At 40.4% G+C, this 17,289-nt stretch overlaps 1 protein-coding gene across 8 annotated transcripts in view; it reads right to left on the reverse strand.

Annotated features, from left to right (window-relative positions):
* The window catches only part of CASK (calcium/calmodulin dependent serine protein kinase), a 358,179-nt gene that overhangs the window by 50,079 nt on the left and 290,811 nt on the right, over window positions 1-17,289 (reverse strand). For all 8 annotated transcript variants that reach the window (XM_047843622.1, XM_047843615.1, XM_047843620.1 and 5 more), the window contains exons 12-14: window positions 15,216-15,293; window positions 12,528-12,608; window positions 3,989-4,177 (exon numbers count right to left, since the gene is read on the reverse strand). In XM_047843622.1, coding sequence (XP_047699578.1) covers window positions 3,989-4,177; window positions 12,528-12,608; window positions 15,216-15,293 — 348 coding nt within the window. The remainder of the gene's footprint in view (window positions 1-3,988; window positions 4,178-12,527; window positions 12,609-15,215; window positions 15,294-17,289) is intronic.

The following is a 17,289-nucleotide window of genomic DNA, read 5'->3' on the forward strand; positions in this document are numbered from 1 at the left end:
AGTCCAGCTGGTGGTTAACAGGCAGTGAGTGTTGGGTACTGTTCCCTCTAATCCTCTTGGATGGTTTTTCCTTGGTTCTGGGTAGTTTCCTTTCATAAATGCACTAATCATAACTTAAACAAATACTTCAGGGGGATCATCTACAGATCTCTGGAGTTCTCTCTCTGTGCAGCTCTCTCCTCTTCAGTCCTCTGTCCTATAAACTTTAGGTGCCTAGGTCTCCTCGGATTCTCAGCTCTGTCTCCTCAATTCAGGGTGTCTGCATGCTCTGCCTCAGTTCTCCCTTTCTGTGTTGTGGCCTGGAAACTCCCTCAAGTCAGTAAGGTCGGGAAATCATAAAGCTCACCCCATTTGCTTCCTGTTTCTTAGGGATCATTATCCTTTGTTGCCTGATGTCCAATGTCTTGAAAACAGTTCTTTCATGTAATTTTTGTCTGTTTTTAAATTTTTTTTTGGTTATTTCAGGTGAGAGGGTAAATCTGGTCCTTGTTACTCCACCTTGGCCAGAAGCAGAAGCTCCACATATTTAATGACAGACTACTAGTCTATGGAGATTACTTTTTGTTTTCCCATTATTCTCTATTATAAGATAAACTTGCATAAGCATATTTTTTTGGTACTAGACCTGGCTGATCCTAAAAGTCACATGGGGACCTTTTAAATAATACTGCCTTTTAAATTCACTCTTTGGATTTAGATTAAGGAAGTCTGGAATGGAGCCCAGAAATCTATATTTTTAACAAGCTCCCTTGGTGAAAACTGGTCTTGAATTTAAAATGATTAAGGGTAGGAGGACTATCTTATCTTCTTCATTGGAGAATAACACTCTGTTGGAAAACATATTTGAGGCTTTATAATTTAGATTCTGAATTTGTACAATTCCACAGAATATAACTTTGCTTGGTTCCTACTTTGCAGTTCTTAGAAGTGGTGGGCAAGCAATGTGAAGAACTGGTATATCAAATGTTTCTAGTCCCAACATTCAACTGTAATGTTCAAGTTTCATTTCCAACTTGGATATTCATTAAGCATGTATGGTTACCAAGAGAGGTGCTCCTGGAAGAATGTTATAAGTTAATATGTAACTCAAATCTAATTTCATAAGGGAAATGATAGTATGATGGGGGTTCCATCCTTGAAATGAATAAATTAATGTATTCTTTCAACCAACATTACCATGATCCTGTTATGTGGCAGGCACTCTGTTAGGCACATAATGAATGAGACTATTCATCAGTGAATATACAATAGTGGTGAGACAGACAGGGTCTCTCATGATTAGGGGACCAAGTAGAGTTAACAACATTTATTATTTTGCCTGCCCCGAACCTTTCTTTGCAGAGAGGAACTGACTCATCTCTCTGTTCGCAAGTTCCCAAATTCCAGGGAAGGGATTGGTCCACCTGGGCTGGGTGCCTACTCGTGAACCTACACCAGCTTGGGGTAGACTCCTGGCCTTTCCTTGTTTACATAAGCCTTTCCCCTGTTGTCTAAGCTAGTTCAAGTTTGGTCTTTATCACCTGCAACTAAGGGAGTCTCAATCGACTGAAAAGTAATTTCAAGGAGAGTTTCAAATGGGAAAACAAGAGCGTAATGGGAGTGTATCACCCTTGCAGGGTGAATCTAGCATAGTTGGACACATTATAGAAGGTCCAAAAAGCAAAAAAGATCACAAAGGTATATGCTGCACAGTAATATAATGCTTTTGATAAGAAAATTAAGCCAGTAAATGAAGCTGTATTAAGTGTAACAGATTTGTACTCCACTGTTGAGAATATCTATTTTACATAAAATAATTCCCATTTTTTATGGCAACCAGTCAAAAGGAGAATACACACCTTCACTAGGATCAAAGAACAGAGAAGGGCTTCTTTAAGGAGACTCTTGGTGAGACTCAAGGCCATTTTATGCTTCCTGAAAAAACTAACTCAGGGATACTCTTACTCAGCCTATGTTTTTAGGTAGTCAGCCACCATACAAAAGATCAAACAGACGTCATTGGGCTGCTTTGGAACATGACGATCACAAGACACCTGGACCTCCTTCTTCTGGTCCTTTCCTTCTTCCTGTCTGCTTTGCGTGGCTGAACATCACCCCTTCTTCCTGCCTCTCTGTCACAGCCTTCGCTCTTCTATAGCTCTCTCGTAACTGTTGTTCAACAAACTGTGCTAAACTGCATATTTACCCGTTTAACGTCAGTAGCCCCGTGGAAAGTAAGTTCTGGGAAGGGGCTGTGTCTTATCTGCCACTACATCACTGGCATCCAATACAGTGATCTTCACATAGTAGGCACTTAATAAACATTTGCTAAATGGGTGAATGACTATATATAATGAATAAATGGATATTAGACTTCTGGAGCTGGGTGGGATCTTGGGGGTCATTTGGCCAAGTATGCTTTTGGCAATAATTGCTAAGCAAACTATGAACAAACTTGAAGTGATTTGCCCAAGGCACCCAAAAGCTGTTATTGCCTGGGCCTTAAGCCAAAGGGTTGTTTGGATGGCACCAAAAAGGGGTGAAGTGACTGGCATGTCCCTGGCCTGCTGCAAGCACTGGGATAATACAGGAAAAGCGGCAAAGATCACTAAGTGAGAATTACAACTGGAGACATCTAGAGTTAAGGGCTCTCTGGAAATTGCAGTCACAGAATCACTGTTTGGTAGCTCTTCCTTTAACCTGCAAAGCAACTGGGCAACTTTCTTAAGTAGGGAATTTGTTTTTCTATATCCCAATATCCCTTTTCTATGCTCTGAGGAAAAGATGAACATGTAAGTTTGAATGCCTTTTCTCCGCCCCCTCCCCCCCAAAGATAGGATTCTTCTCCAAAACATGGAACTTTTCCAATAGTCCTTATCACAGTGGGTGGCATCATTGTCCATCTGGATGCAAAAACCTAAAGCTTAAGGGACATCCTTGGTGACTGCTTCTCCTTCAGTCCCCATTGGCAATCTGTCATCCAGGTCTATTGATTTTACTCTTTTTGTTAAATCTGTTCACTTCCTTCCATTTGGTATCTGTGCCTCTAGCCCCCAGTTCCATCCACTCTCCCCAGTCCTGAGGCAGTCACCTCTCCACTGGCCTCTCTACAACCTGTCTCGTCCTCCTCCTCTGCTAATCCATTCTCCACAGGGAGTCTTTCTAAACTGAAAATCTGGTCTTCTCTCCCTGCCTGAAACTCTCCAACAGCCTCCCACTATCTCTGATATAAAGAACAGAATTCTTAATGTGTCCTTCAACACTGGTGTGTCCTATTCTGGCCACGCACCGTTGTCTACACTCAAGCCGTGGTGCCTTCTTTCCATTCTCAAACTATGGTATGAGCCTTTCTGACTACTGGGCTTCCGCACATGCTCCATGGTTTGCCTGGATGGTCTCACTCTGCCCTCCCACCCCAGGCCGTTTTGTTCGGTTGACACCAAGGAGCCTTTCCTTGATCTTCCCCATCTATGAAGATTCTGTGAGAACGAGGCAGGTTCAGCATTAATCTTATCCTGATGCTGTTCCTGCATGCTGAGAACATAAATTTGTATTAAATATGTAGATGTGGATGGAAGGAATGTTATTTTAGCCACATCACTCAATCTTTGAATGCCTTCCAAAGTAGCCTTCCTCTGATTTTCTCGAAGGCAAAAGATCTTATAAAAGATCTTTTCACAATGTCATTAGACATTCACTTTTCCAACCCAAATATTTCAAATTGTGCCCCAGAGGTTTTTTGCTGGAGTAACAGACCAGGTATGTTATTCTTTGGCTAAGCACAAGAGTGTCTGTGGAAGGACAGGTGGGAAGAGGCCTTGGGCATGGGGTCAGGTGGAACAATTCTGGGTGTGGGTTTGGAGGTGGTAGTGTAGGAGCTAGAAATGGATGTCTTTAAAACTACCCCTGCCCTCCTTCCCTCCCTACCTCCTGGTAGTGTAGATTGAGGTGGGGTGCCCTAACTCGGGCTGGGATTTTAAAGTCTAGAAGACTTTCTTTTCCTACTTACCATGGGTTCATCTGTGTTCTTTTGGAACTGGACCAGGCGGACTCTGGTCACATTCTCCATATCCATATCTCCGTTTGCACTTTCTGGAGAATCACCATTTAAATAGGGAGAGGTGGGAGGAGGTGTGACCCTCAATGCCTCATCGCTGTAAACTTCATGTGCCACTACGTCGTGAGTCTGAAGTAAGGCCTGGTATTTGGTGAAGAAAGTAAAATATTAATAACAGTCCTAGTCCGTCAGAAATGTGTTATTTCAAATAAAGACTGACGTGACGCAATTCCAAACAACTGAGTAGAAAGAATCATCTGTAAACAGAGGTGGCAAATTTGGGCTGGGGCTTAAAATGGAAACAAATTTAAAAAGGCACAAAGCAATAATTGGTGTATTGAGCAAATGTCTTTCCGGATGGCATTATCCAATAACTCCTTTATATAACCCAAAGGATGAAGATGATTTATAACACATGACTTTGTCAAAAAAAAAAAATGAAAACACACACAAGTGTACCTGAAAAAAATGTAATTTTCCAAATAACACATATGATGTGGAGCTCAAGTCTAAATCTATGCAATGCTTTTATTATTTTGATTTTCTAGAGCACTTGCCCAAATGAAAAATAAGTTGATAGTTATTATTATGAATGTTTTTGCAAAGCCTTTAAACACAGAAAAAGTGATTTCCTTGTATTGATATCTGCATATGTCATCTCGGTGAAACTGGATAATAAAAATCCCTTTTTTCCCCCCCTTGAAAAGGATAATCTTCCACTTTCTGTACTTTTTGTGTCCTCATAAAAAAGTTTTTAATGACCATGAATATTTGAACATTTCTACTTCAAAGAGAATTTTACGGCTGAATGTCAGTATGTTTGGAGCTTTACACAGATTGTATTTTCTTGTGTGCTAACTATAAACTTGGTTCTATTTTAATCTGTGATCTGTGTGGTAATGAAATATCCGGAGATAATGAAATGCAATTATAATGGCTTTAAAAGTATAACCCTTAGCATCTCAAATTAAGTTATTTAATTAAAAAGCTTATGAAAGTCATGACTTGGCTATTTTAATTTGAAAGGCATGCAGACAAAGCAAAAATAAAAAGGTAACAATGCAGTAAAATCGTAAAGAAGGTGGTATTGATCTGTCATCAACAGAACGTATGCTTGGAGCAAGGTATGCATTTGGGTTTCTTTTTAAAAATTTTTTTTAAATGTTTATTTATTTTTGAGGGAGAGAGACAGAGAGTGAGCAGGGGAGGGGCGGAGAGAGAGGGAGGCACAGAATCCGAAGCAGTTTCCAGGCTCTGAGCTGTCAGCACAGAGCCCAATGTTGGGCTTGAACTCACGAACCGTGAGACCATGACCTGACCTGAAGTCAGACACTTAACTGACCGAGCCACCCAGGCACCCCTGCATGTGGGTTTCTAATGGAAATGGCAGATTGTTCCAAGATCTCAGAGGGCTGGTCTAAACTGGGGTCTGGGTGAGGGGCACTAAGCAGTGCATAGCTTGACCTTGGCTTCCTGACCACTGCCCTGACTACACCCTGCACTGGTACCCCAGGCCCAAGTGTGGTCGTTGTGCTATGTGGGCAAATCCCTCTTTTCCCAGGTTAATTGTGGCCACTTAAGAGACTAATAGTTAGGGAAGAAAGCAAAAATCACTAATAGACAAACTGAAAAACTTCATCTTCTAATATTAGGTTCATCATATCAACTATAGATGTATCTTCCATAATTAGTGAATTTTAAAAAAACAATGCTGTGTATGACTGACTCCAGGATATATAGCCTGGTAAATAGAGAACAAAGCTTTCATCAGGAGAATGTGCTACATGGTTGGAGAAAGTGTTTATGCTGCTCTTTGCAAATGATTTCTATTCATCCTTTTAAATCACACAAGCAAACACTTGTATTTAGTGTATTTGCAAATGATTTCTATTCATCTTTTTAAATCACACAAGCAAACACTTGTATTTAGCATATTTAGGGAAGGAAAAGTTTCACAATCACAAAATAATGTCCAAATAGAACTTTAATTGAAGAATACTCAAATTATGTCACCAAATAAGGTCATACTTGCTATGAACCACGATTTGCCACTGTAAAGACTGCCACCACAAAATAAAACTCACCCTAAAGTTCTAGTGTATATGTAAACAGAGAAAAAGGGGCCCCTTATAGATTGCCATTAAAAAAAGAATATGCAAAATAAAATAATAGGGTGGTCTAAGTTCGAATATTTTTCTTCAAATATGTTATGCGGTATAATCGAGGAACTGGCAGTTACTAAGCTGAAATAGCTGTTATTTTTAATTACCTAAGAATTGTGTAATAGGAAAGAAATCCCTTCACTTTTTGTACTGTAGGAAGGTCATGGAGAAGACAGCTAACAACTTCAGACTACGGTGGAAAAAAGTCTACTTTAAAATGAGTAGGAAAACTATGGATTTTATGTTTGAAGAGTGGTTCCTCTGGCTTCTTAATTACAAATTACACAATGGACCACTTAATAATAAAAATATGATCACCTAAAGTGATGTTTTTAAAAGTTTGCTTAACTGACTGAGCCACACAAACACCCCACCACCTAAGGTGATTTTAATCACCTTGGTTTTTGGGAAAGTAGGATACAAATTTGCTTTTAAAATCTTCTGTTCTAGATCCTATTTCTTTAAAAAAAAAAAGCATTAACTTCATTAACTTTCTAGTCTATTAGTATTTGTCTTTATCCTTAAATGTTTTGTATTTTTAACAACTGCAATAAGCAAATGATCCAGTCTGTTGTAAAAAAGTCTTTCAGATGCAATAACCGAAAAAGGGATTAGGTGTGATTTTTTATCATGACCTCTAAAGATAGAATACAGACTTTAAAAAATAATTTACATCTATTCCTTTTTATTCTTTAATTAGTGCAAATATTCACAAGTATCTGTATTTTTATTTAATTAATTTATTTTTAAGATTTATTTATTTTTGAGAGGGAACGCAGAGTGCAAGTGGGGAAAGGGCAGAGAGAAAGGGGGATAGTAGATCTGAAGTGGGCTTTGAGCTGTCAGCACAGAGCCTAACGCGGGGTCGAACTCATGAACCATGAGATCATGACCTGAGATGAAGTCAGATGCTCAACCGACCAAGTCACCCAGGCACCCCACAAGTATCTGTATTTTTAAGTGTCAGGTAATTCAATGTTAAACACTTATGTCTCAATGATCAGAAAGCAAAGAAAAAACCAGATAACTGAATAAATGTGAAATTATAACTATGCTAAGAATAACTCCAAAACCTTGGTATAATAAAAACACATTACAAGTATTAAAGTATTTCCCTTTAAGCTATTAATATTTCCTTAAAAATACAAAGATTTGGGGCTCCTGGGTGGCTCAGTTGGTTTAGCGTCTGACTTCGGCTCAGGTCATGATTTCGTGATTCATGGGTTGGAGCCCCGTGTCGGGCTCTGTCCTAACAGCTCAGAGCCTGGAGGCTGCTTCAGATTCTGTGTCTCCTTCTCTCTCTGCCCCTCCCCCACTCATGCTCTGTTTCTCTCAAAAATAAATGTAAAAAAAAAAAACACAAGATTTTGAAACAATGACTTAAAATTTTTTTTTTTAACGTTTATTTATTTTTGAGACAGAGAGAGACAGAGCATGAACAGGGGAGGGGCAGAGAGAGAGGGAGACACAGAATCCGAAACAGGCTCCAGGCTCTGAGCTGTCAGCACAGAGCCCGACGAGGGGCTCAAACTCACGGACCGTGGGATCATGACCTGAGCCGAAGTCGGACGCCTAACCGACCAAGCCACCCAGGCGCCCCGAAACCATGACTTTAAAATGCTTACAAGACAAAAAAAGCTCCAGCAGTACAAGTTTATTTAACATAGTATATATAGCTCAGAACTCTATTTCCCACATGGGATATTATCTAAACATATGCTTATTTGGGAATAACCAGGGAGCTCAAGTTATGTTTATAGGAAAATGGGTCCTCATTACAGGTCAAACAACTTTGACAGCATGAGCTCTGGAGCCAGCAAGATCTGGGTTTTGAACTTCAGCGAGGCTGCTTACTAGGTGAGCGACCTCAAGCAAGCCTCGTTACCTTTCTAGGGCACAATTTCCTGTCTGAACTGTAAAATGGGGTTAGCCATACTCCCTCACATCCCAACCATCAGCAAGTCCTGTCCTGTCTAACCATCTCCACTGATGAATCCCAGTCTGCCCATTTTCCACCAGCCCCTCCTTCTCCAAGCCCTTACCACCACTCACACAGGCTCCCAACTGGTCTCCCTCTTTTAACTCTCATCCCCACCAGAATCCATTTTCTGCACGTCAGCCGCAGGGATCTTTCAAGTGTGGATCTGATCACATTTTCCTGCTTGCAGTCACTCAGTACTGCCCTACTGCAATCAGGAGAAAATCCAGACTCCTTACCACGGCCTGAAAGACCCTAACTTGGCCTGGCCTCTGCCAACCTCTCCTAGCTCTTCTTACACCATTATTTCCCTCATTTGCTATATCCCAGCCACGATAGCCTTACTTCTATACTTTGATCTTGCAAAGCTCCTTCCTGCTCTGGGCCTTTGCATTTACTCTTCCCCACGCTTGGGTGTTCAGAAAGCTGGTTCTTTCAGATAACAATTCTTAGCCCATGTATTAACTCCTCAGAGGGGCTTTTCCCTGACTGCCTGAAGTACCTCCCACTTTACTATCACCTCTGCCCCACTATCCTTTCTTTTTCTTCATAATTATCATGATATGAAATTATCTTGTTAGTTTAAGTTAATTTTTTTAACGTTTATTTATTTTTGAGACAGAGAGAGACAGAGCATGAACGGGGGCGGGGGTCAGAGAGAGAGGGAGACACAGAATCTGAAACAGGCTCCAGGCTCTGCGCTGTCAGCACAGAGCCCGATGCGGGCCTCGAACTCACGGACCGTGAGATCATGACCTGAGCCGAAGTCGGACGCTTAACCGACTGAGCCACCCAGGTGCCCCCATCTTGTTAGTTTACTTGTTTACTGTATGTCTCCAGCCCACCTATCCATCCTGCACCCCATCCCCACTACAATAGACATTCCATGGGGGCAGGGACCTTGTTTGTCCTATTCACCACTGTCCTTAGTGCCGAGCTTGACGCCTGCACAGAGTAGGCATTTACATATTTGATGAATGAATGAAAATGTTTTTTCAGCATCTAGCTAGGTTTTCAGAAATTAAAAGATTTATTATTTTGAAAATGTTTGCTAATAGCAATGCATATATTAACTTCTCTCTGACTTCAGAAAAGCAAAATAAATCAAGGCCTCAAAGGTGAGTAAGTTGTGAGACATGGGGTTAATCTGACCTTTAATGATTTTGAAAAAACAAAACAAAACAACTTAACCTTAAAAAAAAGCTTATTTGGGCATATGTTAATTTCTTTATTTGGCTTATGTCAAATCTGAAAGATCTACTGGTATCAAATGGTTCTAACTTCATTCTATTAATTTTTAAAAATTTTTAAAATTTTATGTATGGAGAGAGAGAGAGAGGGCATGGGAGGGGCAGAGAGAGAGAGAAAGAGAGAGAGAATCCCAAGCAGGCTCTGCACTGTCAGCATGGAGTCTGATGTGGGGCTCACAAACTGAGATCATGACCTGAGCTGAAGTCAAGAGTCAGACGCTTAACCCACTGAGCCACCCAGGTGCCCCTTGTTCTATGACTTGAACAGGTTACTTAGCAACTTATAGACAGACATGTCTGTTCAAAACCTACAGGTTTCTACCTATGAGAAGCACTTGCACAGCACAGGACAGTCCGTTGGGGCAAGGCTAACCAGTCTGCAAATGGGCAAGTTCGTAATCTATTCAATATTTTGCTGAGGACTTACTATGTACCCTACACATGATAAGACACCAGGGAGTAAACAACTAATATTCATTAGTGAGCATTTATTAGACATGAAGCATACATCAGGCACTGAGCTAAGCATGGTAATGTACACCTACGTAATTATTCCAACTCCGTGAGTTTGGCTCAGGGAGTCAGAATTCACAGGGCTACGGCATCAAGGCTGAACCCAGAGCTCTCACCACTTTTACACGACATAAGACATGATGTCACAAAAGGAGAATTAATCACGATCTGGGGAAACATGGCCTACATTTGTGAAACCATCAGGAACAATATTAAGGGTAATTAAGTCCTAATATTTGTGATCTCTCAAGCTTGAGGATACTACTAAGGTATGTATTCTCTTCATTTTCCTGGTCTATAAAACAGTTAATAACAACCATTAAATGAGATCACAAATTCAGTGAGGACAACAAAGCTGAGCTGAGCTGTGCTCATTCATTGAAGGGACCTGCTCTGGGAGACCGGCACGTATTAGAATGTTCCCCAGGCGAACACAATCAAGTGCAGAAGGAATTACAGAAGAGAAAGGTCGATGTGGCCTGCAGAGGTGTTAGGAGAGATTTTGATGCCAGAGGCAGGATTTGAGCCGCGTCCTATGTTCACACACCGAAGTTGTAAGAATTCATTCACCTGCAGGTGCAGAACCTGATTTCCTGTCACTCACTGGAGAGAGCTGATGTCATAGGGGAATCAGGTGAAATATTCTCAAGGATTATACTTGACTTCAGCCTACAATGCGTGGGTGGGAGAGTTAGGGTGGATATGGTAATTACTTCTAAGTGGTCACTTTGAGGAGAAATTTCTATTTCAATGGCTGTGCTAAAGTTTTAAAAACACTGTATCATAAAGTACCATGTACAGCAAAACTCACCTTAACTGATATACCTGTTATAGTGCTAATGTTACTTTAAAAGTATCACCTCAGGGGGACCTGGGTGGCTCAGTTGGTTAAGTGTCTAACTCTTGATTTTGGCTCAGGTCATGATCTCAGAGTTCATGAGATCGAGCCCTGCGTTGGGTTCCAAGCTGAGTGTGGAGCCTGCTTGGGATTTTCTCTCCTTCTCTCTGTCCCTCACCCACTTGCAATCTCTCTCCTCCAGTCTAAATAAATAAATAAATAAATAAATAAATAAATAAATAGCATCACCTCAATAGTAGTAATAAGAACATAGTCTGTTTTTTTTAAATTTTTTTTTTAACGTTTATTCATTTTTGAGAGAGAGAAGACACAGCATGAATGGGGGAAGGTCAGAGAGGGAGGCACAGAATCCGAAACAGGCTCCAGGCTCTGAGCTGTCAGCACAGAGCCCGACGCGGGGCTTGAACTCACGGACCGCGAGATCGTGACCTGAGCCGAAGTCGGCCGCTTAACCGACTGAGCCACCCAGACGCTTTTTTTTTTTTCAATGTTTATTTTTTGGGACAGAGAGAGACAGAGCATGAACGGGGGAGGGGCAGAGAGAGAGGGAGACACAGAATCGGAAACAGGCTCCAGGCTCTGAGCCATCAGCCCAGAGCCCGACGCGGGGCTCGAACTCCCGGACCGCGAGATCGTGACCTGGCTGAAGTCGGACGCTTAACCGACTGCGCCACCCAGGCGCCCCCTTTTTTTTTTTTTTTTTTTAAAAGAACATAGTTATTAAGTCACATTTTCTCCCAAGGGGTAATCACCTGGATTTTCCTCTCTTTGCATATATCCCACATATACTGATGTGGCTAATGTTTTTTTCTTTTTAATTTCTTTAAGTTTTATTTATTTAAACAATCCCTACCCCTAGCGTAGGGCTCAAACTCAAAACCCCAAGATCAAGAGTCACATGCTCTACTGACTGAGCCACCCAGGTGCCCCTGATATGAATAATGTTTTTTTTTTTAATGTTTATTTTTAAGAGAGAGAGAGCGAGAGCGAGAGCGAGAGCGAGAGCGCGTGAGCAGGGGAGGGGCAGAGAGAGGGAGACACAGAATCCAAAGCAGGCTCCAGGCTCTGAGCTGTCAGCACAGAGCCCGATGTGGGACTCAAACCCACAGACTGTGGGATTATGACCTGAGCCGAAGTCGGACACTTAACTGACTGAGCCACCCAGGTGTCCCGATAATGTTTTAAAAATGTTATATTCAACATGAATTTCTATTTGTGATCATGCTTTTGAACTGAAGTTAAGTAGACAACTCTGGACCTACTTCCAAAGAAAGGTATCTCCATCTATTTTGAGTTCTGTTTAACTGTTTAGTGTTATCATGACTGGCTAACTGCACGTGCTGTCTCCACTTCCCATATGGTAGAAATGCCTGAAGAAAGTGCAAGAGTTCTGCATTGTCCAGAGATGGTATTCTTCCAATAAACCACCTAGGTTCAGAGAATTTTTTATTAGTGAAAACTGTCTCCAATTTGAGTTCTCTGTGGTTTAAGTAACAGAAATAGTTCCAGTGACTTAAGAACCGTCCAGGCAGGAAGCAAACCCCTTGTGTGATGACCACACAGTCCTTGAGGAGCTACCTCAGGAATGGCATCTTTAGGACTGGGACACAAAGTAAACAAAAAGGATCTTAACGTGTAACGACATATCTGATGGAGACGGTTACATTTTAGGAGATTAAAAACTTCTTCTGAAAGTGAGGTTTTAGTTGTACGGAAGTTTGTCACTCACCATGAAATGAGGTTGTGTTAAAATACGCTTTAGCTCCTTTGCGTCATTATTCTCAGGGTAACATGAAATTTCTTCCAATACCTAAAAAATAAGCAAGATGGCAATAGTATAAATAGGATGCCAGCATTAGAAAATCGAGGATTCTTTTCAATGAAAAATTATGAATAGATTTTTATGGCAGGCAAAACAGTTAGTATGGAAAAAACTCATCGCTATATTAATAAAGATTATTAATATAAAAGGACTCTGTTGATGGTAATAAAAAATAAAACAAATCGCTATAATTTCTCTGACTACATTACCTAACTGTAACTGAAAAGGTTATTGAAAAATACAAAACAAAATGACATGTCCACTATACAGATTTACTACAGGTGTAAGTAACTTAATTAACTTAATGGGAAAATATGTCTACAAATCTTTTTCCAAACTCACTACCAAAATGAATCTGTAATAAAAATTAATAGCAGCTTTTAAAAAATATTAACAAAACAGTCTTTCCTTTTAGAAAGCTTTTTCCAAACTCACTACCAAAATGAATCTGTAATAAAAGTTAATAGCAGCTTTTAAAAAATATTAACAAAACAATCTTTCCTTTTAGAAAGATTAAAATGACACAGGCTCAAATAAAAACCTTTTAAAAAAGAGAAACACTCAAGTTATCTTCCTTGCAGCCTGGCAGAATCAATGATATTCTCCACACTTATCAGAGAAAACCATGCCTCTGCCAATAGTTCCCAGGATTCACTGCCAGGGAATCCAAGAGTGCAGTTAAAAACAACAACAAGAACACAAAACTTGTCCTTCCATTCAAAAAGTTATCTTACCACCAGGATGCAGTCTATCCATGTACAGTTTGACTATGTGATGTGAGACCAGGGGCCTCTTTTTTTCCCACCCACCCACCCCCCCCCCCCCGCCCCCAGAGTAAACCTGTTGTGGTTCTAACTGTAGATGGTTGGGCTCACAGAGTAGTTAATTTTTTTTTAATGTTTATTTCTTTATTTTGAGAGAGAGAGAGAGAGAGAGAGACAGAGAATCCCAAGCAGGCTCTACGCTGCCAGTGCGGAGCCCAATGTAGGGCTCGAACCCACAAACCATGAGATCAGGACCTGAGCTGAAACCAAGAGTCAGACGCTAACTGACTGAGCCACCCAGGCGCCCCTCATAGAGTAGTTACACACACTGTAGTAAATTCCCAAAGTTGAGCCAATCAAAGACTGCTTCAACGGGACTGGGTGTCAGGGGGCACACAAGTCATCTGCCCAGAGGAATGTCTCACCTCACCTTGGAGAATCTAATACTGGGGCAGGAACGAACATTCAGAGGTCACTTAACCTAAGGCTTAGGTTTCACTGGCATAGCTAAATGCCACTCCATTACCTCCTCAGGGAAGAACAAAAAAGACCAAATACTACAGGATTCCTTTCTTATCTAAAGGAACCCTTGACAAGTGCTGGTTATGCTGTTCCTTTGTACTGTTTAATGCAGAAAAGCAGCTTCTCCTTGGTGCATTTTAAGCTGAGGATGAAACTGTGTGTTCTCTCTGGTCCCCTGCTATTCTCACAGTCTATCATTTTCCACAGCAAGGTGTGGTCTCCTAAGTCAGAGAGAAGCTCTCCTGGGCTGGTGCGCTTGACCACATGTGCAGGCCCAGCAGCGCCCCCTTGGTCTTGTTGTGTTTAATCCCTTATGGATAGGGAATGGATTAGGTCTTTTGTGCCTTTCACTTAGTAGTCTCACTTTATAAAAATAGTTTATTAAAGGGGAAATGCTAATTTGCATAAAGATTTTTATAACATCAAAAAGTGGAAGAAAAAACCCAGATGTCTAACAATGGAAGAATTGCTAATTCATTATAATTTAGTGATTGCAAAGAAGATTTATGCCATCATTAGAATTTGTATTTGTGAAGAACAATTATAAACACTGGAAAAATGATAATATGTCCGGTAAAAAAAGATACGCTTTGATTACAGCTATATAAAATGTATATGCAAACGGTAGTGATTGGAAGTATATACACAAAAGTGAAAATTACCGTGTTAGGGTGAAGGGATTATGGATGGATTTTTATTTATCCAAACTTTCTGCATTATCATGTTTCTATAATAAAAAAGTTGGGGCATCTGGCTGGCTTAGGCAGTAGGGGGTGCAACTCTTGATCTCGGGGTTGTGAGATCGAGCCGCATGCTGGGTATGGAGTAAATAAAAATGAATTTTACAAAAAGTTAAAAAAAAAAGTTTGTGACGGATACAGCCATGTACACTGACAATTTACGGAAATGACTTCTCTCTGAACTGAGTATACTTAATTGCTATAGATGTTTAATTAACCTCCAAATGTTACCACCTTAAAAAAGCAACTCTAATTTTCATAACCTATTTCTACCAAGTGCAGTAAAATAACTTACTTATAAAAAAAAAAAGAGAAGTACAATTGATATATTAACATGCTCAAGTTTACATAGCAGAACCAGAACTAGAAATCGAGGCAACGTTGCCGCTGAGGCTTTTCTTTCTTTCCTGTATGTAAAATGTTCAGTGATAAACTTAGAAACACTAAATCTGAGTATAATGGTCCAGCTGTGACTCCAAGAAAACCACCTCTTACTGTGCAGCAGAAATGTTTTCAATAAAGGTAGCAAATAGGACACCCAGATAACATTTACAAGATAGATCACTTACCTCTTTGGCTCTCTGTACTGCATCGCTCGGAGGATTCCTGATTTGTGGCGAAGACTTTGTGTTGATTTTGTCATATAGCTAAACGCAAAGAAGAAAATCCAATCAACACTCATAATTCTTGGCAAAAATTCAGAGCTTCATATTTATCATTTCATTACACCATATCTTCCTCTTACGAAAGCTGGCTGATGATTTTCGGTGGTGTCTTCTCAATAATCTCTTACTCATTCAATGAAACTTGGTGCAATAGGAGTCTTATGTGTCACTTTTTAGAAAATCATCTTTAAATAGATGGTTCAAATTCTGCCAATGGGGAAATTTCTCTTCTTATTTAAAATTGGTCATTATTTCAGAATTGCAGTATTTTTCGCCTCTGACAGAAGCAACATTCAGTAACATGGATACAGAACAAAATGAAAGAATGCTTTCTAGCCAAGACACATCTAAAAGAATTTTCACAGAAATCTAAATCTTGGGAAAGGGCAAACCCAACTCCTTATAGGAAGGAATGTTCTCACAAAAGGTTTATGCTTGTTTTACTAGGGCTGTTTATTAACAGTATCAGTGCTGGCATCCTTTAGCAGGAAATCAAGGACGTGGACTTTTTCCTTTTGAATTTGCAAATTCACACAGCAAGAGAAGACACTGAAAAGAATCTAAATATATTTTGAAACCCCCACAAGTCTGACTGATCCAAAATTTGCCTTTCTGAAGACAAGCGATTTCATTCTTTAAAGAATAATCTCGGTAGGGTAGAAGTAAGATTAAAATATTAATTTCTACCTTAAACGAAATGGCTCATTCGACAGTCTGCTTTGAAAGGTGAAAAGTTAAAAATGATCTTGGCTAGGCTGCCATGTCTATTTCCTAACCTCTCTAAAATAGGTGGGGATTTTTTGGGGTTGTTTTGGTGTAGTTCTTTTTTCCCTCCTTCCTACTGTGCATCACAATGCTAGTGTGCAGGTCAAATACTGCCTGTACACATCTTTCATGTTACGGTTAGGTTTGTTTATACTGATAGAAGACAAAGCCTTAGGATTTCTACGTGTTTGGGGCACACCATACATAAAAATGCCTTACGATAAATACGTACATTAATTAATTACAAAGATGCCTAATGAGAACAATGTGAAGATAAAGCAGTGACCAGTTTTATTTTTTATTTTTAAAAAAAATTTTTTTTTTCAACGTTTATTTATTTTTGGGACAGAAAGAGACAGAGCATGAACGGGGGAGGGGCAGAGAGAGAGGGAGACACAGAATCGGAAACAGGCTCCAGGCTCTGAGCCATCAGCCCAGAGCCCGACGCGGGGCTCGAACTCACGGACCGCGAGATCGTGACCTGGCTGAAGTCGGACGCTTAACCGACTGCGCCACCCAGGCGCCCCGAGCAGTGACCAGTTTTAAATGATGGCATCATGTGATACTCAGAGGTTAAATGCATAGTGTAAGTAGTCTAGTAAAATGCTCTCTTTAAAATATTATACAGCTGACCCTTGAACAACACAGGTTTGAACTGTAAGGGTTTCCTTTTGTTTTTTTTTTTTCCAATAAATACAATACAGTGCTCTAAATGTACTTCTCTTATTTGTTTAAACGTTGCTGCAATTACAATCCCATTAGCACTGAGTACCTATCTCCCTGTACCCTCATCAGATCTGGAGCTTATATTACAATTTTATATAAATCTATGTATGTATTTGCCAGTGTGTTAGGTACAGGGAGTTTCTTGACAAGTTTTCTATTCTCCCTCACTCGCTCTCTAGAAATGAGAAGGGATCTTTTAATTAATTAATCTCTACACTTAACGTGGGGCTAGAACTCATGACCTCAAGATCAAAAGTGGCAGGCTCTACTAACTTACATAGCCAGACACCTCCCCTGTTATGATTTTCTTTTTTTAAAGACTATTATTTTTTTTAGAGTGAGAGAGTGAGAGTGAGAGAGAGAGAGAGGGCAAGAGAGAGGGTGAGAGACAGTGCCTAAGTGGGAGAGGGGCAGAGGGACAGAGAATCTCAAGCAGTCTCCATGCTCAGTGGAGAGCCTGATGCAGGGCTCAATCCCAGGGCCCTGG

This window comes from Prionailurus viverrinus, chromosome X, assembly GCF_022837055.1.
Source record: "Prionailurus viverrinus isolate Anna chromosome X, UM_Priviv_1.0, whole genome shotgun sequence".
NCBI classification, from domain to species: domain Eukaryota; kingdom Metazoa; phylum Chordata; class Mammalia; order Carnivora; family Felidae; genus Prionailurus; species Prionailurus viverrinus.